At 42.7% G+C, this 24922-nt stretch overlaps 2 protein-coding genes across 11 annotated transcripts in view; one reads left to right on the top strand and one right to left on the bottom strand.

Moving 5' to 3' along the window:
- The window catches only part of INTS8 (integrator complex subunit 8), a 73236-nt gene extending 55757 nt beyond the window's left edge, over nt 1-17479 (top strand). For 3 of the 8 annotated variants that reach the window (XM_043507580.1, XM_043507582.1, XM_043507584.1), the window contains 6 exons: nt 271-374; nt 14013-14063; nt 15174-15247; nt 15318-15382; nt 16935-16978; nt 17207-17421. In XM_043507580.1, the coding sequence (XP_043363515.1) occupies nt 271-374; nt 14013-14063; nt 15174-15247; nt 15318-15382; nt 16935-16978; nt 17207-17323 (455 nt within the window). In that variant the 3' untranslated portion in view covers nt 17324-17421. Of the gene's footprint in view, nt 1-270; nt 375-13405; nt 13548-14012; nt 14064-15173; nt 15248-15317; nt 15383-16934; nt 16979-17206 lie in introns of those variants that run through there. The other 5 variants (XM_038389448.2, XM_043507581.1, XR_006278715.1 and 2 more) reach the window with 3 other exon arrangements.
- Nucleotides 17480-17807: 328 nt separating this feature from the next.
- CCNE2 (cyclin E2) overlaps nt 17808-24922 on the bottom strand; it is a 28790-nt gene continuing 21675 nt past the window's right edge. For all 3 annotated transcript variants that reach the window (XM_043507586.1, XM_038389459.2, XM_038389458.2), the window contains exons 9-12: nt 23608-23742; nt 22190-22301; nt 20349-20503; nt 17808-19009 (exon numbers count right to left, since the gene is read on the bottom strand). In XM_043507586.1, coding sequence (XP_043363521.1) covers nt 18908-19009; nt 20349-20503; nt 22190-22301; nt 23608-23742 — 504 coding nt within the window. In that variant the 3' untranslated portion in view covers nt 17808-18907. The remainder of the gene's footprint in view (nt 19010-20348; nt 20504-22189; nt 22302-23607; nt 23743-24922) is intronic.

Raw genomic sequence — 24922 nt, 5'->3', positions numbered from 1 at the left:
CTTACCGAGTAATCTAAGTGTTTCACGTATTCGTAGCAGAATGTCTTACCACATAGTGGTTATAGTATTGTCACCACCATATACATGTATGCATTTATACCTGGGTGATGAGTAATTCTTCAAGTAGAATTAAACTGTAGTGAACTTTAAAATTTGTCACCATTTTGTGTATGGATGTATTAAATATTAGTGTGAATAATTCTGTAAGCTGTTACAAATGTTTACATTTTGATTTCTGAGGTTATTCTAACTTTTTCCTCCCCGCTGTAGCAACAAATCAATATTCAGCAGCCCTTCATTATTACCTTCAAGCAGGAGCAGTATGTTCTGATTTCTTTAATAAGATGGTATCACCTGATGTATACACAGACCAGGTGAGTTATGCTGTTCAAATATTTGGCACACTGGAAATACTTTTCTGGATTCATAGACATGAGACAAATGTACGCTAATCAGGGGTGGACCTTATTTGACCACATAAATTAATATATTGAGTGTCTGAATGTATGGATATTTAGCTATTTTAAATGACATAGATATAAATATATTTCCTTCATTGCTTGAAACTCATAAAGTCTGCAGGTTTCTACTGTGCTGATGCACAGGTGGGTGGGTATGTCTTTTTACTCATATTTTAAGTAACTTGTAGAGATTATGTGCTCAAACTACTAATGGAAAGCACACTAACTGATGTTGGATTTATATATACCTGAGTGGAATCATCAGAATATTTATGCAATTATACATCAGCAAACTAATAATCAACCTTTTACAAAGTTTGTAATGTATAGTTAACAATTTTAAAATGTATCTATGCATTTCTAAACTACACCCTTACTGTACAAGATGAGCACTGGATATGGATTATATAAATAGTGAGAGCAGTTCCTTCACCTACTCAAAGTATAACCATAGACTTCTGTCTTTGAGCACAAAGTCACGCTTTTTTGGGGGAATGCCGTGGTGAACAAGGGTGCCTTATAACATGGCCTCAGGGTGGTGAGGGTAGGACTGTAACTTGATCTCCTTTGCAAATAATGTTTTATGGTATATCTACACAGCAATGTGAGCCTGGGTTCAAGCCTAACCCCCATTGCATCCACACGCCAATTGTTAACCTAGAGTCCAAGCCCTATTGCTTTCCTGTATGCATGCAGCCCCGGCTTGACTCTGGTTCCGGAAGTCCTCTAGATGTATCCCAAAGTTCTTTGGGGCAACTTCGTTAGACCTCTCTACACCAACAATCTGTGGTGCAGTCTGCTGCACTCTATACTACAAACAGAAGCCACACTTCCCTTTGCAAATGAGCGGCTCAGATCAGCATTAACCCAATGTCGTCTGAACACCAGTCTGCAAGCATACTATCTGAGATCCTGTGGGGTATTCAGTGGAGACCAATGAGAAGATGCTTTTTTGCAAAGAGAGCTGCTTCCTGTTCACAAGCATGCAGCCAGATTTTTTTGAGCACGCTGTCTGTGTGCCCTTGCACATGCAGCTCCAAGGAGATATGGGGGCAGAGTTGAGTGGAGACTAAGCAGCTGCCTTGCAGGGATGGAAAGTGACAAAGCTCCTGGCTCAGCACGGCCATGCGAGGGATGACCCCCAAAACCTAGGCCACTCCCCGTCCCTGGCTGGGAGCCACTTGGTCTCCACTCCACTCCGCTCCCTGGGGCTGTATAGCAGGTGTGCCCAAACAGTGTGTACTGTGAGCGTGGCAAATGGGAGTCAGCCCCTAAACTTCCCCACAGCCTCCTGGGGATCCTTTAGCTCTTCCCTGGAGATGCACTTCACCAGGCTGCAGCTGGCAGCAGCCAGGCTGGGTGGGTGTGTTTTTCCTTTGAAACCTGTGTTTGACATAAAACTTCAAAACAAATAGACAAAAATAAATTAAAAAAACAAGAAAAACACCTTCATTGAACATACCATTTTAAAAATTAAGAATTGCAAAAGTTTCATTTTAATAGTTTGAGTGTCCTAATTATCCTCTGAACAGATGCACGTGGCATTTTACTGCCAATGTGACTGCACCTAGAGGTGGAAAGCCCAATTCTCAGATTAGATGGTAGTTCAATATAAAGCCTTCTCAAACTGCAGACATTCTACTGAGCCAGCCACCAAAGGAGCTAATTGTGCAGTTTATATACTTGTGCTACTTATGGGCACTTGAGTCCCATCAATAGTACTGTCTCAGGAAAAAGGGTGGGCAGTAGAGTTTTCCCACAGTGCAACACATTCGTAGGGCTAGTGTGTCAATACTAGCTGAAAGGCGCTAGGCTCACTAGGACAGAGTTACTTTGACTGGGGTCTGTGCACTGCAATGTGGATGCCAGAGCCCTAGGTTCAAGCACGGGTCAGAAAATCCTTAACCTAGGTCAGTGGTTCTCAAACTGTGGGTCGTGACCCCATTTTAGTGGGGTCACCAAGGCTGGCTTAGAGTTGCTGGGACCCAGGGCCAAAGCTAAAGCCCAAGCCCCACCACCCAGGGCTGAAGCCCTCAGGCTTCGGCCCTGGGTGGTGAGGCTTAGGTTACAGGCCCCCTGCCTGAGGCTGAAGCCCTTAGGCTTCAGTTTTGCCCCCCCTCCCCCTCCCCGCATAGGGCGGTGGGGCTCAAGGTTTTGCTTTGGCCCCCCATCCTGGGCTTGGGCAGGCTCAGGCTTCGGACCCCCTCCTGGAGTCATGTCGTAATTTTTGTTATCAGAAGGGGATCGCGACGCAATGAGGTTTTGAGAATCCCTGACCTAGGTTTAAAATGTAATGTAGATGCTCAAGCTTGGGGCTCCCTGACATGGGTCAGCTGATTAGAGTCCCACTAACCCTAGGGTTAATTGCTGTGTAGACATAGCCTTAGAGCCTTGGCCTCTCAACAGAAGGTCCCTGTGTTTGCCTACTTAAGTCTGAGCTCCATTAAATTTAGCCTAGCAGATTATTATAGCTTCCATCAGGATAGATTGATCTACATCGCTTAATTGTTATGTAAATAACTTTTAATAGATTCATAGATACTAAGGTCAGAAGGGACCATTCTGATCATCTAGTCCGACCTCCTGCACAGCGCAGGCCACAGAATCTCACCCACCCACTCCTATGAAAAACCTCACCCATGTCTGAGCTATTGAAGTCCTTAAATCATGGTTTAAAGACTTCAAGGAGCAGAGAAGCCTCCCTCAAGTCAACCATGCCCCATGCTACAGAGGAAGGCGAAAAACCTCCAGGGCCTCTCCAATCTGCCCTGGAGGAAAATTCCTTCCCAATCCCAAATATGGCGATCAGCTAAACCCTGAGCATATGGGCAAGATTCACCAGCCAGATACTACAGAAAATTCTTTCCTGGGTAACTCAGATCCCATCCATCTAATATCCCATCTCAGGGGATTTGGCCTATTTACCCTGAATATTTAAAGATCAGTTACTTACCAAAATCCCATTATCCCATCATACCATCTCCTCCATAAACTTATCAAGTAGAATCTTAAAACCAGATAGATCTTTTGCTCCCACTGCTTCCCTTGGAAGGCTATTCCAAAACTTCACTCCTCTGATGGTTAAAAACCTTCGTCTGATTTCAAGTCTAAATAATCTTGTGTTCCATTCATCTTTATTTTCCTAAAGAAAAGATTGTTCTCACTGATCGTTATAACCATTAAAACATGTCAATTTGCAACAGATGCAGACTTTACACTAAATTTGGTACTATCTATACACATTTATTTAACCACTTAGAGTTTAGCATGCATTTATTGAGATTCTTAATTTTTACTTATGATAGAAAATGGTGAAGGACACACTTATTTATTAGATTTTTTTTTTTAACTCTGAATTTGTGTCAAGCTGCATGTGGATGGAAACTGAAATTCAAATAATAATCAAAAACAAAGAAAAGGAGAACTTGTGGTACCTTAGAGACTAACACATTTATTTGAGCATAAGCTTTTGTGAGCTTCATCGGCTCTATCGGTGATCTTCCTGAAAACACAATCCTAGCCACTATGGATGTAGAAGCCCTCTACACCAACATTCTACACAAAGATGGACTACAGGCCATTAGGAACAATATCCCTGATAATGTCATGGCAAACCTGGTGAGGAATGCATCCGATGAAGTGAGCTGTAGCTCATGAAAGCTTATGCTCAAATAAATTTGTTAGTCTCTAAGGTGCCACAAGTACTCCTTTTCTTTTTGCAGATACAGACTAACACGGCTGCTACTCTAAAAACTAATCAAAAACAGTATTTTAAGATTTTATTTATTAGCTGAATGAAGCTACCTTAAATGGCTGGATACATAAGGAAAAAAACATATCAAAACATAGTTTGCATTTAAAACTTAACTGATTTGCTGAAGTATTAATTTAGTTAAGGCTATGATTTTTGGCATAGACATTTTTAGTAAATTTCACAGCAAAGGTGCAGGGGAAAAACAATAAGTCGTAAAAATTCAGCAAATAATACAGTTTCTTCTTTGAGTAGTGTCTGTGTGTGAGCTCCACTTCAGGTACATATGTGTGTGTCGAGCGCTTGAGAAGAGATTTTCTATTAGCACTGTCTGTCCCACGCATGCACTCTGTACAACTTTATGCCGTGCTCCAAGAGTATATAGTTCTTTTTGGGTGAACTGCCCTGAGTTCCTTCTCTACTACCTCTGCCTGAGACAGAGCTTTAGTTTGTCCACCTTGTGTGTGCCTCAGCCTGCTTTGTAGTTGTTTAGTGTGTGTGTGTGTTGTTAGTATAGAATTAGATAGCTGAGGTTTCAGTTTTTCCTCTTCATCTTTGTCTCCCCCAACTTTTTTTTCTGAGGAGCTTATTTGGCCTGGTTGGGCATGCCTGGCTTGCCAGGTTTCAGATGCAGCCTCTCTTGTTGGGAGGTTATCCCAATCAGTGATGGCCAATCTAAATGTATCTGTTGCTTGGGAGAGTGTCAGATCACCCCAGAGTGTAACTTCTGCCTGGCTCTAAAATCTAGAGGTCCGAAGAATCAGGAGACCAACCTGAAGCTGTTGATGATGGAGTAGTCCCTTCAATCCATTTCAGAGTCCATCCCCTTACCTCAAAAATACATCTGTCTCCAGACAGATCATGTGCACCCTTGACTTCAACTAACGTCTTGCCTAAGAAGGGGAAGATCTCTGAGGGTGCAGGGAAGGCTCCAAAGAGGAACTTGGTCTCCCCGCACAAGGAGCCAGCTCCCAAGAAGTCCCGATCTCCTGCGAACAAGGTCTGTGGTGTCAGAGTCCTTGACTTTTTGACTTGGTACCATGGAGACAAAAGACTCTTCCTCTGATATCATAAGAACGGCAATACTGGGTCAGACCAAAGATCCATCTAGTGCAGTATCCTGTCTTCCGACAGTGGCCAATGCCAGGTGCTCCAGAGGGAATAAGCAGAACAGGTCATCATCAAGTGAATCTATCCCCTCTCGCCCATTCCCATCTTCTGGCCAACAGAGGCTAGGGACACCATACCTGACCATCCTGGCTAATAACCATTGATGGACCTATCCTCCATGAACTTTTCTAGTTCTTTTTTTAATCCTATTATGGTCTTGGCCTTCACACCATCCTCTGGCAAGGAGTTCCACAGGTTGACTGTGTTGTTTGAAGAAATACTTCCTTTTGTTTTAAACCTGCTGCCTATTAATTTCATTTGGTGACCCCTAGTTCTTGTGTTATGAGAAGGAGTAAATAACATTTCCTTATTTACTTTCTCCGCACCAGTCATGACTTTATAGTCCTCAATCATATCCCCCCTTAGTCGTCTCTTTTCCAAGCAGAAAAGTCCCAGTCTTATTAATCTCTACTCGTATATCAGCCGTTCCATACCCCTAATCATTTTTGTTGCCCTTTTCTGAAACTTTTTCAATTCCAGTATATCTTTTTTGAGATGGGGCAACCAGATCTGCATGCAGTATTCAAGATGTGGGCATACCATGGATTTATATAGAGGCAATATGATATTTTCTGTCTTATTATCTATCCCTTAATGATTCCTAACATTGTTAGCTTTTATGAGTGCCGCTGCACATTAAGTGGATGTTTTCAGAGAACTATCCACAATGACTCCAAGATCTTTCTTGAGTAGTAACTGCTAATTTAGACCCCATCATTTTATATGTATAGTTGGGATTATGTTTTCCAATGTGCATTACTTTGCATTTATCAATATAGAATTTCATCGGCCATTTTGTAGCCCAGTCACCCAGTTTTGTGAGATCCTTTTGTAGCCCTTCACGGTCTGCTTGGGACTTAATTATCTTGAGTAGTTTTGTATCATCTGCAAATTTTGCCACCTCATTGTTTACCCGTTTTTCCAGCAGATCATTTATGAATCTGTTGAATAGTACTTGTCTCAGTACAGACCAATGGGGGCCACCACTATTTACCTCTCTCCATGCTGAAAACTGACCATTTATTCCTACCCTTTGTTTCCTATCTTTTAACCAGTTACCAATCCATGAGAGGACCTTCCCTCTTATCCCATGACAGCTTACTTTGCTTAAGAGCCTCTGGTGAGGGACCTTGTTTAAGGCTTCCTGAAAATCTAAGTACGCTATATCCACTGGATCCTCTTTGTACATATGCTTGTTAACCCCCTCAAAGAATTCTAGTAGATTGGTGAGGCATGATTTTCCTTTACAAAAACCATATTGACTATCAATGGAACAGACAGATCCCAGAGTACTTTGGAGAAACACAGCAGTGAAAGGTCCCCAGTACTATCCATTTCGAGATTGGCGCAGTCTATTTCAGATTTATCAGTAGTGCCTTCCCATTTGGTTTAGCCGAAACACACAGCTTTAGCCCTGGCACCTATGCGCTCCAAACCAGTGATACTGCCCAAGTCAACTTTTGCATTGATAGCACAGGAATGCCATTTCTCCAGGAACTTGTCAGTGTTAAATGAGCTTGAGTTCCCACTGCTTATGGGTACTGAAGGACTCTTGGTAATGAGATCCCAGTCTCTGAATTACTATTCCTTCCCGGTACTGCAAGATTCTCCACCCTTTTCTACTGGTTGCCCCCACTGGAAGACCTTTAGAAGGATGAAGGAAACATTCTATCAGTCTCCTCCTTATCAGTGCAGGTTCCCCTCTGCATGATTACAGGAACCCACACTTTGACAAAGACCCTTTCCCACATCTGGGATGGCTGGATCAGAGCTGGGTACCACCCACTCGCCTGTATAGGCCTCCCCAGTGGCTATAACGGGGTTCTTGGGTGGCACGTCAACAGCAATCTACCAGACATCTGTCTGCAATGCACCAGGAAACTAGGGTCTCCTCCACCAAACCCCCAACTCCAGGAGACCTCCACCAAACCCCCAACACCAGAAGACCTTTGAGGAACAGGAGGCTGGTGGACAAAGAGACTACCCTCAAACCTTTATTTCATCTCCGGACAACACAATCATGCCTCCTCCACCACTGAGAGCTGATGATTTTCTCCATTTACAGGGCCTTGTGAAGAGAGGTGGCTGACGTCCTCCAGCTACCTTTTTAGGAGGTTAAAGAATCACATCACAAGTTCCTAGACATTTTTCAGTCCATGACAACCAAGTGGGTAGCGCTACCTGTTAATGAAGTGTTCTTGGATCCAGCATATACTGTGTGGCAAACTCCTGCCACCAACTTGTAAATGGGCAGATTAAAAAATACTATGATTTCCCCAGGGACTCGGCATTTGTGTTTTCCCAGCCTTTGCCTAAATCCCTGCTCGGGGATGCTGTAAATGAGCAGGGTAGACAGCATTACTCCAGGTCTACTCCTTATGACAGGGACCAGAAAAGATTAGCCATTTTGTGAATGGAAGGCCTAGTTGTCCTCCAGATTGTAAACTATCAGGCCATCGTGGTCAAGTATGACTACATCAATTACAACAAGTTTACATCCTTTACTGAACATCTTCCACAGGGGCATTTCCAGGTCATGGTTAAAAACTCAGTTATTAGCCAGAACTCCTCTTCAGGTGCCCTTGGATGACATAGACACTGCTGTGAGCTCCATTTCCAAAGCTGTTGTCATGCCCAGGGCATCATGGTTCTAGTTCTTGGGATTCCCAGGATATGGTTAAGAAGCTCTTCTTGGGAACTGTAGACAAGTCCCTGCACATACTATGCCTTGGTCCAGGCCATCAGATGTAATGTGGCACTTGGTTCGGCAGTACTGTCTTCAGTCTTGGACTCGAATCCAAAGTTCCCTTCTTGTGAGGATACTACTTGAGTCACCTGAAGTGGAGCACCCATAGGGACACTACTTGAAGAAGAAGAAGAAGAAAAGGTTACTCGCCTTGTGCAGTAACTGTTGTTCTTCAAGAAGTTTGTCCCAATGAGTGCTCCACTACCCACCCTCCTTCCCCTCTGCTTTGGCTGTTCTTTTTGATCATTTGGATAGAGAAGGGACAGAGGGCAGTTTGCCCACACAGCTATGTGCGCCTTCAAAGCGCAGCCTGAGGTTGCATAGAGCGTGTGCATGGGCTAAACAGACACTGCTATCAAGGGCTCAAGAGGCATATGCACACTTGAAATGGAGCACCCGTAGGGGGACACACATCAAAGGACTACAGTTAATACACACGGTGAGTAACTTTATTTTGCTACATTAACATAGACAAGAGTATAGTGGGGATGCTTTGACACCATAATGGCAGCTGAGAGGTGGGTGGCCTGCGGGAGGGTGGGTCTGGCTCCCTGCTGTGCACATTGTGACCAGTCACATGGGGTTGCTGCACCTTTCCATCTCCAAAGGGGTAGAAGGGGTCCAAACCTAAGTGGTGCTGTGACCTTGTGCTCCAGATCACCACACCACCACTCTGTTTAGGGGCCTAATCAAATGTGTTTTTACAACTGTTTCCAAGATTTCATTCGAATTCAAGATATCTGTGACCACTATAATAAAATTGTATCTGTAATTGTAATTAGCGGATTGGCTGTTTCTGGTCACCATAGGGCAGATTTTCAAAGATATTCAAATGCCTAAAATACCTAAATAAAATACCTAAAATACCCACCTAGTAGAATTTTCAAAAGTGCCTAAACTGCTCGGGTGCTTAAACTGCTTAGACACTTTTAAAAATTCCACTGGTGTGTATCTGTATTTTTAGTTGCATAAATGCACTTGAAAATCTACCCCCCTCTCCCACTGTCCTTCTTGTTTTTAGAATTAGATCTGACCCTCTCCCATCTGGGTTTTTATTCATTGTAAAGAATGAAAGTAATATACTTAATGCAGTATATGACATTATGACATATTTATAAATAGGGGCTTACCAAATTCATGGTCCATTTTGGTCATTTTCACGGTCAGAGGATTTTTAAAATTGTAAATGTCATGATTTCAGCTCTTTAAATCTGAATTGTCACAATGTTGTAATTGTAGGGGTCCTGACCTAAAAAGAAGTTGTGGAGGGTAAGGGGGGTGTTGCAAGGTTATTGTAGGTTGTGGTACTGCTACCCTTACTTCTGCGCTGCTGGTGGTGGGGGCGCTGCCTTCAGAGCTGGGCAGCTGGAGAGTGGTGGCTGTTGTCCAGGAGCCCACCTCTGAAGGCAGAGCCACTGCCAGCAGCAGCACAGAAGTAAAGATGTCCTGGTATAGTATTGTCACCCTTACTTCTGCGCTGCTGCCTGCAGAGCTGGGCCCTCAGTCAGCAGCCACCATTCTCTGGCCACCCAGCTCTGAAGGCAATGCGGAAGTAAGGGTGACAACACCACAGCCCCCCTAAAATAACTTTCTGACCTCTTTGCAACTCCCTTTTTGGTCAGGACCCCCAATTTGAGAAACACTGGTCTCCCCTGTGAAATCTGTATAGTATAGGATAAAAGCATACACAAGACTAGATTTCATGGGGGGAGACCAGACTTCCCAGTCCGTGAAGTGTTTTTCATGGCTGGTAGGGCCCTATTTATAAAGCTGGCGTTCATCTCAAAAGTTAAATATGGTGTTCCTCACGATTACACTGTAATTAAAAAGCTGCACCCTTTAACTCATTCAAAATATTAAGGCAGGAGATTTTTAAATAATATTTTAATAGCTTATAGTAAGTTTAGGCTTTAGTATAGTTGTCACAAATTTATTTAAAAAATTAAATTTAATGAAACTAAAATAAAATCTAAGTATAAAAACGTGTGTGTGTGTGTGTGTGTGTGTGTGTGTGTGTGTGTGTAGAGAGAGAGAGACATCAATTTTTATCCATCCTGGCTTCCATGGTGTACTCTAAAACTGTGTTTCTCAACAACAAGTCTATGGACTGGTGCTGGTCCCTGAGATCTCCCTGATAGTTTAGGAAGGCAGCAAGCTGTTTCCTGGTATAAAAAAGGTTGAGAAACACTGCTCTAGAAGATGAACCAGAAATTCTTCTGTCAGAATTTGGCAGATATTCTTGTTATGGAGAAGGTTCTTTAGTCTTCAGTCACTGTCATGGAATGTTCTTGTAAAATTAAATCACTGTATCTGACTTAGATTTGGTCTTCCCCTATTTCTCTCTCGTTCATCTGAAAACCATTGTAATGTTTGTGGGCAGTGTGTTAGGGAGTGGTTGGGGACCATGTGTCAGTTGCTGTTGACAGTAGGAGATCAGTACTTTGCCATGACCCCCTGGAGGTAAAAATAGCCCCCACTCCCTTCTGATTAGGGTGACCAGATGTTCCAATTTTGGGGTCTTTTTCTTATATAGGCTCCTATTTACCTCCCACCCCTTGTCCCGATTTTTCACATTTGCTGTCTGGTCACCCTACTTCTGATAAGCAGCTCTGGAAGCCAGCTGGGCTCATGAGTTTTGGGGTCGTAACCAAGTAGTTAATTTTAGTTTATAGATGGGAGAGGGCAGATAAAGAGAGATGATAATGACTGGACCATAATAATTGTTTAAAGGCTATAGCCCACTGTAGATTAGGTCTGTGTACCTTCTAAGGTATAACTCATCCCTGGGCCAGGAATTTCATTCTGTAAGGTCTCAAGGAGTCTTTGTAAAACAAATAATCAAGGTATGGCAGATAAATGTGTCTTGCTGGAAAATACTAGTTCTTCGAGTGATGGTCCCTATATAAATTCCAAATGTGAATGCGCATGTGTGCTATGCGCTGGAGACAGAAGATTTCATAGCAGTGGCCTTTGACCTGCACAGATCATGCATTGCCTCATGCTCCTGTCCAAAATTATAATGGGCCCATCTTACCACCACATAGCTGGAGTCGGAATCTCTTGTTCCTTCGCACTCTTAGTCTCGCTGTAGTTAGTTTTTTGTTTTGTTTTGTTTTCCTGCTGTTAGTGTTAGTAATTAGGTTAGTTTGGTTATTGGAGTTTTTCCCCCAGTTTGGGAGACCTCTCCTGGGGATTATGTCCAGTTGTAAGAACTGTGCCTTGTGCCCATGCTCCTTCTCTGTGAGCAGTGAACACCAATTTGGCTTGTACTGCCTTGGCAAGGCCCACGTTGTCACCCACTCTATCATCTTCCAATCATTCCTGCCTCAAATGCGTGAGGCTAGAGAATTTTGCCTCTGGAAGCTCTTAATGGAGCAAGCCATGTGCCTGAATGGCCATCACCAAGACCCTCCCCATCCCCGTCCACTTCTCAAGCGCCAGATCTGATGGTACTGAAGAAGTTGGACAAGCCCTGCCATGAGACTAAGAAGTATGGCCCAGGGCATAAGGGCAGGTCCCTGTCCAGGACTGCTCACAAATACAGCGTTGCCTCCCCGAGCTGTACCAGGTCTGGAGAGAAGTTGCGGGTAGACCAGGATGTCCCAGCTCTCAAGCTGCCCTGGATGGAGTATAAGGAGAAGCACAAACAGAATCTGCTGATGCAAGCTCCATCTCCGAGCCCAGCACTGGTGTGCCTGCTGCCTGCAGCACCTGGACTCTTGATTGCTCCTTGATGAGGGCCACGTGGTGGCCAAGGTGGGTCTTCAGTCCTCCATGGACGCAGCTTACATGGCCTCCTGCTCACTTGCTACTCAAGCAGTGTTGCGATCCTGGATGCAATCCTCTGGACTCCCCAAATAGGTCGAGACCACTACAGCGGACCTGCCCCTTTGATGCCCAAAAGCTGTTCAGCGAAAAGACTGACAAGTCCTTTTACTCCCTCAAGGACTCTTGCACCATGCTTTGGTCATCTGTACTCCAACTCTCAAAGGCAGATGGCAATGACAATCATGCAGGCCCCCATCCACCATATTATCATAGTCAGAAGGAGGCACTATGTCACAGACGGTGATCTCAGAGACCATGCTACTCCGGCTCCGCCACAACCACCTCCTCATCTCCCCTCAACAGCTGGCCAAGCACCAGTTTTTATATGCATGTAGAGAACCTTCACCCTCTCCTGCAGCACCCCATGTTGTCATCTTTGGGGGTTGCCTTGTTCTATTTGCCTGCAATTGGGGCAAGATCACCACAGACAGTTGGGCATTGGAGGTTATCCACAATGGATACTCCATAGAATTTCTGGCATTTCCACACTGCCAGCCCTCACCCCGAATGTCCCTCCCATCAGAGCACTTTCCAGCAAGAAGCTGATGCTCTTCTCCTCAAAGGCGCCATGTAACTGATCCCATCTCACCACGGGGGACTAGGGTACTACTCTCCCGACTTCTTCATCCCAAAGAAGGGCAGAGGACGTCACCCTGTTCTGGACATCAGAGTGCTCAACACTTTTTTATTTGAAAGTCCAAATTCTGTACGTCAATTTATCCCATCCCTTCCCCGCAGAGCCTGATTCACAGCTCTCGACATGAAAGATACCTGTTCAGTATTCATCTGGCCCATCAAAAGTTTCTCTTATTCAGTGTTGGAGTTGGCCTCTATCTATTCAGGGTCCTGACTTTTGGCATAGGGATAGATCCATGAGCCTTCACCAAAGTCTTTGCTATTATAGCCGCGCACACGTGCCATCTAGGCTACTCAATCTTCCCTAACCTGGACAACTGGCTCCTTGTTGAGCGCTGCTGCTAAACCCTCCTCTTTGCCATCCACACCCTCCACGCTTCTTCACCTCTCTCTTGGCATTTGTATCAGCAAAGAGAAATCGGTCCTCATACTTATCCAGACCATTGTCTTCATTGGAGAATGGCTGGACTCTGCTGCTGCATGTGTCTTCCTTCCGATGAATTGCGTGTCAACCCTAATCACGGACTCCAGCCGCAAGCTCCAGACCACCGTCCACCACTCTCTCCCCTTCTTGGCCATATGATGGCATGTACCTCAGTGACACTGCACACCTGCTCCCACATGCATTGCTTGCAATTCTGGCTCCTCTCCGTCTACCAACCAAACACAGACGAGCTAGACAACAAAATCCTGATCCTATGGCAGGTGTTGGCATCCTTCACTGGTGGACTGACCCTTCCGAGGTCCTGATCAGTGCCCCCTTCACTCCTCCCACACCATGAGCCACGATCACAACAGATGCCACCCTTGCAGGTTGGGGAGCTCACCTGAGGAACCGCAAATCAATGGGAGCTGCAGGAGTGGCGTCTGCAGACAGAGACAGTGCACCTGTTTGCAGAGCTACCTGCCCACGCCTCCATCAGGAGCAGCAGGGACAGGGAGAAGCCGGAGGTGAGCATGCCTCTCTTCCCCCAGCCCCCAATGCAGCACTCTGAGCCCCCCTCCCATGCCCAAGCCCCCTGCTGGCCCCGCACTCAGTACACTATAAACCGGACTTTGAGTGCAGATCAGAAATGCCTGTTTATAGACTTTGCCAGTTGGTGAAGTGCTGGATAAAAGAGCTTTTACTGTATAACCTCGTGGGAGAACAAGGCTACTCATGTCACATGCAGGGTAATGGACACTGCTATGAAACATTCTGGTGCATGTGCACCCACATTTGGAATCCAAATAGGTACCACATATCTTGAAGACCCTTCAGTTACAGGTAAATAACCTCTTCAGTTTATCTTTAAATAAAAGAATGTACAATTATTTACCATTTGTTTACTGGGTCAGATAACTTGCTAACAATGTGTTTAATGTAAACATCAGCATTTTGGAAACTGTTGTAATTGTCTTGTGAATTTGTTCTCCATAGGTGATAAAAAGAATGATAAAGTGCTGTTCTTTGCTCAACTGCCACACCCAGGTAAGAGTGTATTCAGGTACCACTTTAAATAAGGACTCTCTTTTTTTTTTTTTTTTTTTTTTTTTTTAAAGAACAGTCAATTTTAATTTTAAGTCCAAACTTGCTCTTTAAAAGAAAAAAATTTAACAAAATAAATCTGGTTTTAAAAGTGTAGAAGTTTTGTTTATGTAAACATTCCCTGACAGAGTTGAGAAACTAATCAAAATATTGTGATAATGCTTCAGAACCAGCCAATGAAATTTTAGATCTGAACTCACTTAGTCAGTACATTAGTTGAGTTCAGAAAGACTGCAAGCTTCTCATGTTTTTAATCTTAAAATATTAATTTCCTTGCAATCTCTCCCCCCACCCCCTTGAGATTTAATGCCCAGTCTAGCAGCTGGGGAATGTAATGAGATTTGCATTATGGGGGGAACATCCTTGCCAGGGCTGGAGTCAGACTCTGTTCAACCTAATAGCCACACAGGGTAGTCTAGTCTATAATCAGTGGGACTGAGCAGGAATTCTAACAGGGCTGCACCCAACAGCGTCTGGATCCCTCTTGAGGAAAGAAAAAAAAACTATCCGCTAGAATGAACCCACCAGCCAAAGATTCCACCCTCTGGAAAAGTAAGTTAGGATTAACCAACTCTGCAAAGACCAGTAGCATGTCACCCTCCGTCTTCTCCACCCCACCCCACCCCTTCAGGTGAGTTCCTTTTACCCTTCCAAGAAGATTGACTTGCAAGCATTTTTTTTAAAAATCTGAACCTCTCTCTTTTGGAGCTACACCAAGCTATTATCCCGGTGGGGTGGAATAGAAGACTAAAAATAGAGAGTTGGTAGGTCTGACTGACCTTTTCCCTCCTGCATCTGCTGCTATTACTCTGGCTTGAAAGGCTGTTTTATGCCCTTAATTGGAGCAAAGCCACTTCATAAAGCTTAATTTACTGTCCTTGCTTCTGCTATTTTGATTCATTCTGCAAACACTAAATTTAGACTGAGAAGCCATTTACTATGAAAACTAGATGTAATTATTAAATTTCCCACATAGTGGAGAAACATTTGTCCAGTATTACAGCATGAAAAAAGACAAGCTTTAAGGAAATAAGTTAGTCTTTCTCCCTACAGGTAGCAATTTTATGTCAGTTCCTCAGAGAAATAGACTATAAAACCGCATTTAAGGCACTGCAGGAACAAAACAGGTAAAAACATTTTATGTTTAAAATTAAAATTCTGTACATATTCCATGAATTAATTGATATTCTCTTTCAGCCATGATGCTATGGATTCTTACTATGACTACATCTGGGATGTTACCATTTTGGAATACTTGACATGTATCCTTTCATTAGAAATAGTTAAAGCAAAAGCATCTGGGGGGGGGGGGTCATATTGAAAAATCAACACAAAGCTTAATTGTATTGACAGTTGAGTTGCTGTTAAATTTCATGCTAAACACGTAGATATAAATAGGTTACTCTTGAGGCAATTCTGGGCCTAAAAATTATGTACACAATATTTTAAGATTTTGCAAAATTCTGCAAATTTTGTCAATAAATAAATAAATATAGCTCCAGCATGGCAGGGGGGAGCACAGAGCACTGGCTGCATTGAAGTGGGAGATTACCCTGAAACCGTCAGCTCCCCTGGTACTCTGCAGTGAGGCTGAACCTGACCCTGACCCTGACACAGTGCAAGGGCTGGGTCTACCCATGAAACACCCTGGGACCTGCCTATTCTGTGCCAGGTACAGCAGGGGTGGGGTGAGAGGTTTGTGTGGGGCAGTCTGGATGCACAGGGGCCTGGGGGGGAGAGTTCTGGCTGCAGAGGATCCAGGTGAAGGTGGTTGAGGCTCAGTAGCAGGGAGTGGGGGTCCAGGTGCAGCTGGTTTGGGCTTGTTATAGGGGTTGGATTTGTCAGGGTGAGGGCTTGATGGGACTGCTTCATGGGATTTCCCCTGCTGCTGGCCAGGTTCCCACTCCCCCATCCCCCTTCACTCCCCCATTCCACCTCCCCTTCTTTCCCAACTGCTCTTCCCCTTACCTTGTCTGACTGTGGGCACTCTGTCGCACAGAGAACAGGTAGGCTCCCAGCACACAGAAAGGAAATACAACTGGTGGTGGTCAGCTAATGTCAGTGGAGCTCAGATGCAGCCTCCTTCAGTTGGGCAGCTCTGTGCTTGCAGAAATGGGGGGGAGACAATGGCATGTAACCCTGTGTGTATCCCCCCCATTCCTTGTCTTTATTTGGTGGGCAGTAGTGTTTTGGGAGATTGCCCCCTCCACATTGCTTCCCTGTTGTTTTTTCCTACTTAAGGTTTATGCCTCCTGTATTTCAAACTAAATAAAGAAACCCAAAGCCCCTGTTCATCTTGGCCACCTCTACCCCCACCCAAGCACATGTGCAAGAGTAGGCAATCAGTAATTCAGAAAGTTACTGGACATCAAGCCACCACCTGTCAACTGGAGCTACCAAAAGGATACAAAATTGGCAATGTCAAGGGCATAGCACCACCTCCCTCTCCCTTCTCTGACCATGACTAGCAAGTTGCTTAATTTGTTTGCTACAACAGAAAAGTCATGATCACTGTAAAAGTGCTTTTCTGCAGGCATGCAAAGTCCCCTCAGGAGTAATAGGTGGTGGTGTTACAGTGCCTTGGTCAGGGGGTCTAGGTCTGCTGAGGTTGAAAGAAGGAACATCTCTTCTACTTCTTGCTGGCTCAACATGTAGAGAGCTTTTGATGTGACTGGAACTTGGACACAAACTACTGTTTTACCCTGTTCTGGGACCTGCTCAGGACATATTATGCAAGTGTCTTGCATTTTAGATCACAGCTCATTTGTAGTGTTGCTGTATTACACATGAATACTTTCCTTGACTCTTGTTCAGATCTCCATCATAAGAGAGGAGAGACAGACAAGAGACAAATAGCAGTAAGTTAAAAAATCCCTACCACCCAATCACTCCCTTTAACTTAGAGGACCGAACAAAACTAAGATTATAATTCAATGGCCCAGCTGAAGCTAATGCTTATTCTAGAGTTCATATCAACATTCACTTTTATAAAAATGAAATACTTAGACTAAAACAAAACTGGTCTTGTGACTAATAACCTTATTGTTCACTTGTATTAGAAAAATTCTTGTTTTTTGTACTTCAAGATTAAAGCTATTGGCCAGACTGAGCTGAACGCTAGCAATCCTGAAGAAATATTGCAACTTGCTGCACAGAGACGAAAAAAGAGATTTCTTCAAGCAATGGCAAAACTTTACTTTTAAACATTCCTATAAAAGTGCTGGTGTAGAGTGGAAAATATTTCCCTTTATTTAACTCATGGGTTGAGTATTTGAAATTTATACAGTCATATTTACAAGCAGTGTGTTTTTTTTAAAATAGATGAAATATTACAATAAAACCCCTTATCTTACAAAATTGTACAGAAGATCTGGAATACTAACTTAAGTAATGCTTTTTTAAAATCAATTCAAAGCAATGAATTCAAGTTTCAGCTAAGAAACTAATAGAAAATGCTGAGTTTAATACAGTTGATTAAAAACATGTACACAGAGGCTATTACTTACTGTGATGTATATTGAATAAGCACAGCTCACACATTGGCATCTAGAGTCTTGCTCTGAGTTCTATAAAATTGTTTACTCTACATTCCTGAAGCATATAATTCCTCCATTGTTCAAAAAGATGCTCCTTGCTGGAGCAGCTGCTTCTGTTGTAGAGCAGAAGCTAAGCATGGCAGGAGCAGAGGTAGAGAATAGAGGGGTGGTTAATGCTGTTTTAAACATTGATACCTGCACAGTATGGGGTATTAAAACACTGCTTCCACTTTGAGTGGCTGTAGACTTCTTGTAGTCGATGTGTACCTCTTTCTAAAATCACTATAGTTCTAGCTAAGAGCTCTACATTTAAAAGGGGCCTTGTCTAGCTCTTAATATGTAGTAGAATATTTTCCCTTCAATTATTTTTCCAGTTAAATTACATCAGCAGCAAATTGTTACTTTTACCTGAGGTCAAACTTAGAACAAGTTCAGGTTAGCACCTCTTCAGCAGCCCTCCCCCCAAGTGATTTTAAAAGTAATTGTCACTTTACTTAGGCCTTGTTGAGGCAGAGGCTTTAATCTAGCCCTACCCCTATAATGATGCTATTTTGGCCTTAGAAGCTCACCTGGGCTTCAAAGGGTAATTCCCCTTGCACCAACCTCAAGGTAGGTAGGCAAAACTGCTAAATGCAGTCAGGTTAAATTTCCAACTTAAACATGGCCTTCAACTTTTGTATGGTTCTTGCAATATCTAACCAGGAAAAAGTGGCACTGTTACAGGTGACATCAGTTAGGGGGCTGCTTTTTTGTTGGTATAGTCAGCTTTTAAATCTGACTTCAACATGAAAATAGTCACTACACTATTTGTACACACTGTTGCTTTGAACAAATAGAGCTTTGTTTCTCCTGCTATCTTATCCCACAAGATGTTGTTTTAAAACAAGTTTTCAAAAATCCCTAACGAAACAATTCATAATTTAAAAGGTTGGTTAAATTAGTTAATATTCCTCCTGTAGTGGAGATTAAAAGCAGAAGGGACCAAATGATCTAGTCCAACCTCCTGCATAACCTAGGGAGGGAAAGGGGTTGTGTAACAATTCTTAAATCTGAAGTCTGCAAAAAGGCAAAGCTATCCATTACTCAGTTTGACATGTCTAACTGATATACAGGATGTTGCGAGGCAGAAAGTGTTCAAGGATTAGATTGAGTCTCTGCTTTAGGGTAGCTTTGTACTGAAACAGCGTCCTGCTTTGGAGTTTCTACCACTGCGTGTTCATTGCATTTATTTTGTCAGTGGTTTCCATACTTTCACTTTTTCTCTGTGCTTTTTGGGGGTGTTATTATTCCTCCGATACACCCTGGAGATAACTGTCCTGGTGCTGTTAGAGCTACTCCACAATTCACTTCATCCTATGTAAATTGAAAGAGGGGGGGAAAAAAAAAAAAAGTTAAAGTGGATTTCACTTTGCATTGTATAAGGGTTGTGCTTAGTTCTTTATTCAAAGTTCTGTCTTCCATTGAGGTGGTACAGTTACTATAACAACATTTAAATATCCCAGATATCCTTTTGTCTAGTTTAAGTATAATTTTCTCAAGGTAGTCCTTAACATGGAATTAGAAAGAAAATTTATAGGAATTGAAGATGAATTCAGGTATTTCAAGTGCTTGAGCACTTCAAACTACATTAGAGAGAGACTGACTTGCTGGTCATTAGTGTATTCAAATAGTCAAGAGTATTTTACAGCTTCAGGTAAAAGTAATATGGGATTATAATTATGGTAGTAGTTTCCTTGTGCAAACATGGACTTTGCCAGCCACTTAAGGACATGGTGATGGTACGAGTGCTTTAATCTGCCTGTGGCTGTGCTAGGACCATTTTACTGGCATACTAGATTTGGTGAGGCCACATATTGTAGCAGTATAGTAAATTTCACTCACATGCACACACCTCCATTAGTGAAATGAAGGTTGCACGTTTACTGGTATAGTTTATCAATGGGACATCTGGCACAGTTGGGGTCAACAGAACTGCTTGTATTAAACACCTGGCCCTATTGTCAACAGTACTTTAAAAAACAAACAATACTGTTCAACAGATAAACTTAACAACTCTACCTGCAGGTAGAGTGACAAGGTAGTATAGGCCTGTCCATACTATACATCTTAATGTAATATGCCATGTTATAGCCAGGTGTGACAGACAGTTATGGGCCCTAGCTATTTTGCTCCTCCTAGAAGCCTAGTGTGACCTATGGTGGTCTTCTTGCTGCTAGTTCAGCATCCTTTTGCAGAGAGGGGTGTACTCCATCATGTTTGTGTAAACAGCCTGGCCAATCATCCTTTCCCCACAACATGACAGCCTTTGCTACATCTATGGATGTGGCATAACTGGCTGTTTACAGACCTGATGCATATTATCCCTCTGATAAAGTACTTGGAAGATATGGTGACACAAGCAAGGTTTCATTTACTCTTCCCCAGCCAACTATGGTAGTTGCCTCTAGTCAACTAGACCAGTGGTTTTCAACCTGTGGTCTACAGACCCATAGGAGTCCACCGACTAAGATTTTGAAATTTAAGGGTCTGCAAATGAAAAAAGGTTGAAGACCTATGAGCTAGACCAATGAGTATGTGGACAGAGCCTTAGGAACTATACTATTCTCCACCTGTTTTAAGCTTAGGCATCATACAAATCAGTGTTTGATATACAGACCCAAAAAAAAAACCCACACACCAAAAAAAGCCATACCAGCATGTCCAAGTAGTTCGTGTGGGTTTGGATATTATGTCTGTCTTCCACTGCAACTTTCTTAAAACTCTTCAATTTCACAGGGGCTTTTCTTGCCACCCTAACAAAAGGTACCATCCACTCTACACATTCTGAAATGCTGTCCCAATCTAAACCTAAAGGAGAAAAATAAAATATCAGCTTTAGGCATTGTGCAGCTAAACATAGCTACATATCCATCCCCTGCCCTGCATTCTAACATGGTAAATGAGAGGCTAAAATAGTTTCCACTTTCCTGTGCTTTGTGCACATCTTTAGAGTTTTAAAAAAAAAAACCCTACCTAGAATGACTTGTTTGCATCCTGCCCTACCACTTAGGGGGTCAGAGTTTGGTCATATAATCCCAGTGAATTAAGATACCAAACATTTAGTTTTACTCAAGCCCCAAACCAAATGAACAATAGTCACACTCCTAAACATCCCCCCCTCTCATAAGGCTTAAACTTTTTCATTGGCCTTCAGTAATAGACTAGATGTGGAATCAGCAACCCTGGACATGCTAAGAGCCACTGCTCTGTGCAGGTCTTTATAGAAGAGCATCACAGGGAAGGTACAAGATCCGATCAGTTTCATGCTCTTGCTCTTATTAGAGGGGTAGCAGAAAATGGGAAAGTAGTTAAAATCCAGTAGAAAAATCTGACAAAAAATGGAGGTGCTCCTGTGGTATTCCACTTTCCTCAATGTTTGCCAAGTATCTTACGTGAGAGGTGCCAACCTACCCCTCTATATAAAAAGTTACATTAAGCTACTGTGGGGAATAACCAGGGGCTCACAGCAGAAAGTAAGGGGAGTTCCTGGCCTAGAACATCTACTAATTATAAACTTATTTTTATCATTTACTTTACAGCAGACCTGACAGGAAAAAAATCTGATTTTAAAGAAAGAAATGTTTGTGGTAGCCAACAGTCTAACAAATTGGGACCCAAATACTCAGATGTATCAGTGCTGCAGCTCCTGATTAACTTCCTTTTTATCAATATCACTGTATTAATCTCATGCACAGGGATAGGAGTAATCAGACATCATATCAAAATAATCTTGCTACATTTTTTAAGTTATTCCCTTACATGAAGATGAATCCCAATACTGACAAAGGTATGCTGTCTTGTGGGAGTCAACGCAAATAAAACCCACATAACACACTCATGTAAGGTTAAGTCACCAAAACTCCAACTTTCTAGCATTACCCAAAATTACTGTTTGTCCTTTCATATCAACCTACTTCTGCCATGTCCAGCCACTCCACTTCAGAATCCTTTGCTTCAAGAGGACAGGTTGATAGGAATCCCCACAAAAGTTTTTATCCTGGAGTGCTGTTGTCAGTCAAGAATGACTGGTGATAAACAAATCACCTTCCCCAGAAAGAACTAGATACAGGCTACTGGAGCCAGATCATAAACTAATAAGGATTGTTGTTGAATTTTTATAGTTTACAGAGCAGCAGCAGCTACAGAAATAGCAGCAGACCAGGAGCAACAAAATATTCTGTTACGTTTCCAGATACTTCACCTCAGAGGCACAACAATTTTATGCTTCCAGTGGTTGTGACCCTAACATAGCATGGGGTTGCAGTGAATGAGAAACCTGAAAAATAAAATAGATCCAAAACTGAATCTATTTTAAATTGATCAAGTTGAGAATTTTTTTTTTTTTTTAAGTAAAAAGCAGCATAAAGCATACTGTTAAAAGCAAGATAATTTTAATGACCTAAGGTTCAATTTTTAGAAAGTTTTGCAGTGCTCTAAGCATTTAAGGTATGATATTGGAACCACTTAATTAGCTGTCATAGTAGACCACATTACCTGAAGCTTTTTTAACTACCTCAGCTGAGGAATAGTGGCAGAGTGCAGCAGCAGCCAGTGTCCTATACTGGAAGTCCAGAGAACTGACATCTAGAATACATAGGTCTAAAAGCTGTGAAAACAATAGTAATGGTTACAAAGAGTTTCTTTTATAAGAGGAAAGGAGTACTTGTGGCACCTTAGAGACTAACAAATTTATTAGAGCATAAGCTTTCGTGAGCTACAGCTCGATGAAGTGAGCTGTAGCTCACGAAAGCTTATGCTCTAATAAATTTGTTAGTCTCTAAGGTGCCACAAGTACTCCTTTTCTTTTTGCGAATACAGACTAACACGGCTGCTACTCTGAAACCTTTTATAAGAGGGAGAGTCCCAGGCACATCATAGGACTAAACCACTAAGAGATACACTGTACAGGCACCATTTATTTCCCTCCCCCCCATAAAAATATTAGACTAAGTCTAAGGGACCTTTCAGTAAACTGGTTTGTAACACAAGACAAAGGCCATGAAGTTGCAGTGGTCTAACCAAATCACTCTGTTCTAAATTTTTTTTTGATTGTCCAGAAGCTACAGCTCTAGCTCAGTGTTTTGTTCTGGGGATTGGCCTCCTTACAGTTAACAGCCATCTGAATGACCAAGCATGAACATGGAAAGAGTCCATAATGATTCGATTATTTCAGTTTCAAAATTGTATAGATTTAAGGAGGGGTGCGGGGGGGGGAGGGGGAAGAGTTCTTGGTTCATATGCCCATCTAGTAATCCTTATGCTTCTTATACTGCTGATAAAAATGTGCACAGAGATTGGCTTAGTGCTCCAAGTGTTTTACTAAACTCGTTCCTTCTTTCTTTCCCAAATAGAGGACGTACATTATTTCTATTTTTTTTTTTTTAATTTATATGTGAAGCAACTTAACACAAACATCCATTCACACCTTTAAATCCTTTGCCACCCATCAAGCACTACCTTGTGTAATACTCTAGTCCTGTCCACCCTGGGATCAAAACCTACCAGCAAGTGTACTGAAACAGGTGTAGCACGGTTTCCTTAATGAGTGTTGGCCCCACTTCCATAACTAGGCTATAAAACCATCCTATGGACATTGGAACCCTATAACAAAAGCTTAGCAAGGGTGGGGGAGCAGGGAGGGAGATAGAAGTGTGTGCCGTTGGGCATTTTTGCTCCTAGAGGCTTAGATTGTTGGCATTACATTGAGTAACCTTATTGCACTTTTTTTTTTTTAATTAAAATAGTCACCAACCTTCAGGGAACCACTTAGATATTATCATATAAAACTCTGCCTTGTTCCTTTAACATTAAGATTTATAAAAATATCTTGCCTATTTTACAGCATACACTTCTGCCTAGGTCACCAACAGTGGCATATTAAGTAGCGTGCACTGACTGAAACAACTACCTACCTGTGCTATTTGAATGAATTTTTCCTGAGAATACTGAGGTAGCAGCACTTTTGGAACATCTTTCAAAGCATCCACTTGGAGATAAAGATTGAGCCAGGAAATGATTGTCACTGGGCACAGTTCCCATTTTAAAGCCTACAGATATTAAAAACATGAGATATAATTAATTTTCTAAGAACTTAAGTGCAAAACACCTCTTTTCATCCCCCCCCATTATTATTATTTTTTTTAATATATAAAAAACAAAAACCACCAACCAACCAAGTTCTCTACCCCCACCATCTTACCCAGTCTCCTTTCTCCATTTTCATCTCCACTTAGGTCAGCCAGACCTATCATGCACTTGTGTGCCTGAATCACATGCAAGATCCCCTACAATTTCAAGTACACACTTGCTCTGGAAATAACTTCTTTGACTTTTAGAAACAACAGCCAGAACATCTTTCCCACCTTCTCCAAAAGATGCCTCACAAATACTGAGCAAGTGTCCTCATGCAGGAGATGCACATAAGAGCGAGGGAGGCAAAACGTACATTCCCAAGATGTGCCATGGCCTTGGAACTGGAACTATAGTAGCTGCAGCCTAGCACAGATAGTTTAGTTTTGGAGGACTTCTAGGTTTTGTTTTGGTCTGACTCAGGATAAAAACCAAAAAAATTCTAAAGTTCTCAGCAGAACAAGATTACCATTTTCCACCCACCTCTTCTGGGAACCTTGGCATGGAGGCATTCCACCTGCGGACAGCCCAAAGCTGGGGGCCCTGGAAGCCCCAACTGCAGGGCAGTCCACCTGGCTGGCTGCTAAGGAGCCATAAGTCAGGATTCTAGATTACTGGTCAGCCTGCCAGGTGGTCTGTTGAGGAGTCTGGCAGGTAACCAGGTTTCAAAACCTACCTGGTTTCTGGCAGAATTTCATCAAGAGGTAGGGCAGAACAATTAGATTTGGATGAAAAATTGTTCCAACAAAAATATTCCAACAGGTTCTAATACAGTCTTTTAGACTATTTGTATGGTCTATTTCAGGAGTTCCTCTCCACCCCCAGCCTGCCATCCTTCAGCCAGGCCTTTTTTTTTTTTGGGGGGGGGGGGGGAGGGAGAAGGGAAAAGGAGGAGAAGAGAGAGAAAGAAGAAAAAGCCACCTTCCATTACATAAAGTTCTTGGGGGCCGACCCTTTCTTTGCAGAAAACAAAGAGTAGGACTTAGGTGGCAAAGAGGGGCCCTTAAAGTAGGCCTCCACCCTAAAGAATGCCAACCTAGGAGATTGAAGAATTCAATTTTTCAGAAAGTTAGAAGTGAGGTACTACTTTTTGCCTAT

Source organism: Dermochelys coriacea, chromosome 2, assembly GCF_009764565.3.
Source record: "Dermochelys coriacea isolate rDerCor1 chromosome 2, rDerCor1.pri.v4, whole genome shotgun sequence".
In the NCBI taxonomy this organism is placed as follows: Eukaryota; Metazoa; Chordata; order Testudines; family Dermochelyidae; genus Dermochelys; species Dermochelys coriacea.
Note: the sequence above shows the minus strand (reverse complement) of the source record. Positions and strands in the feature narration are given on the sequence as shown.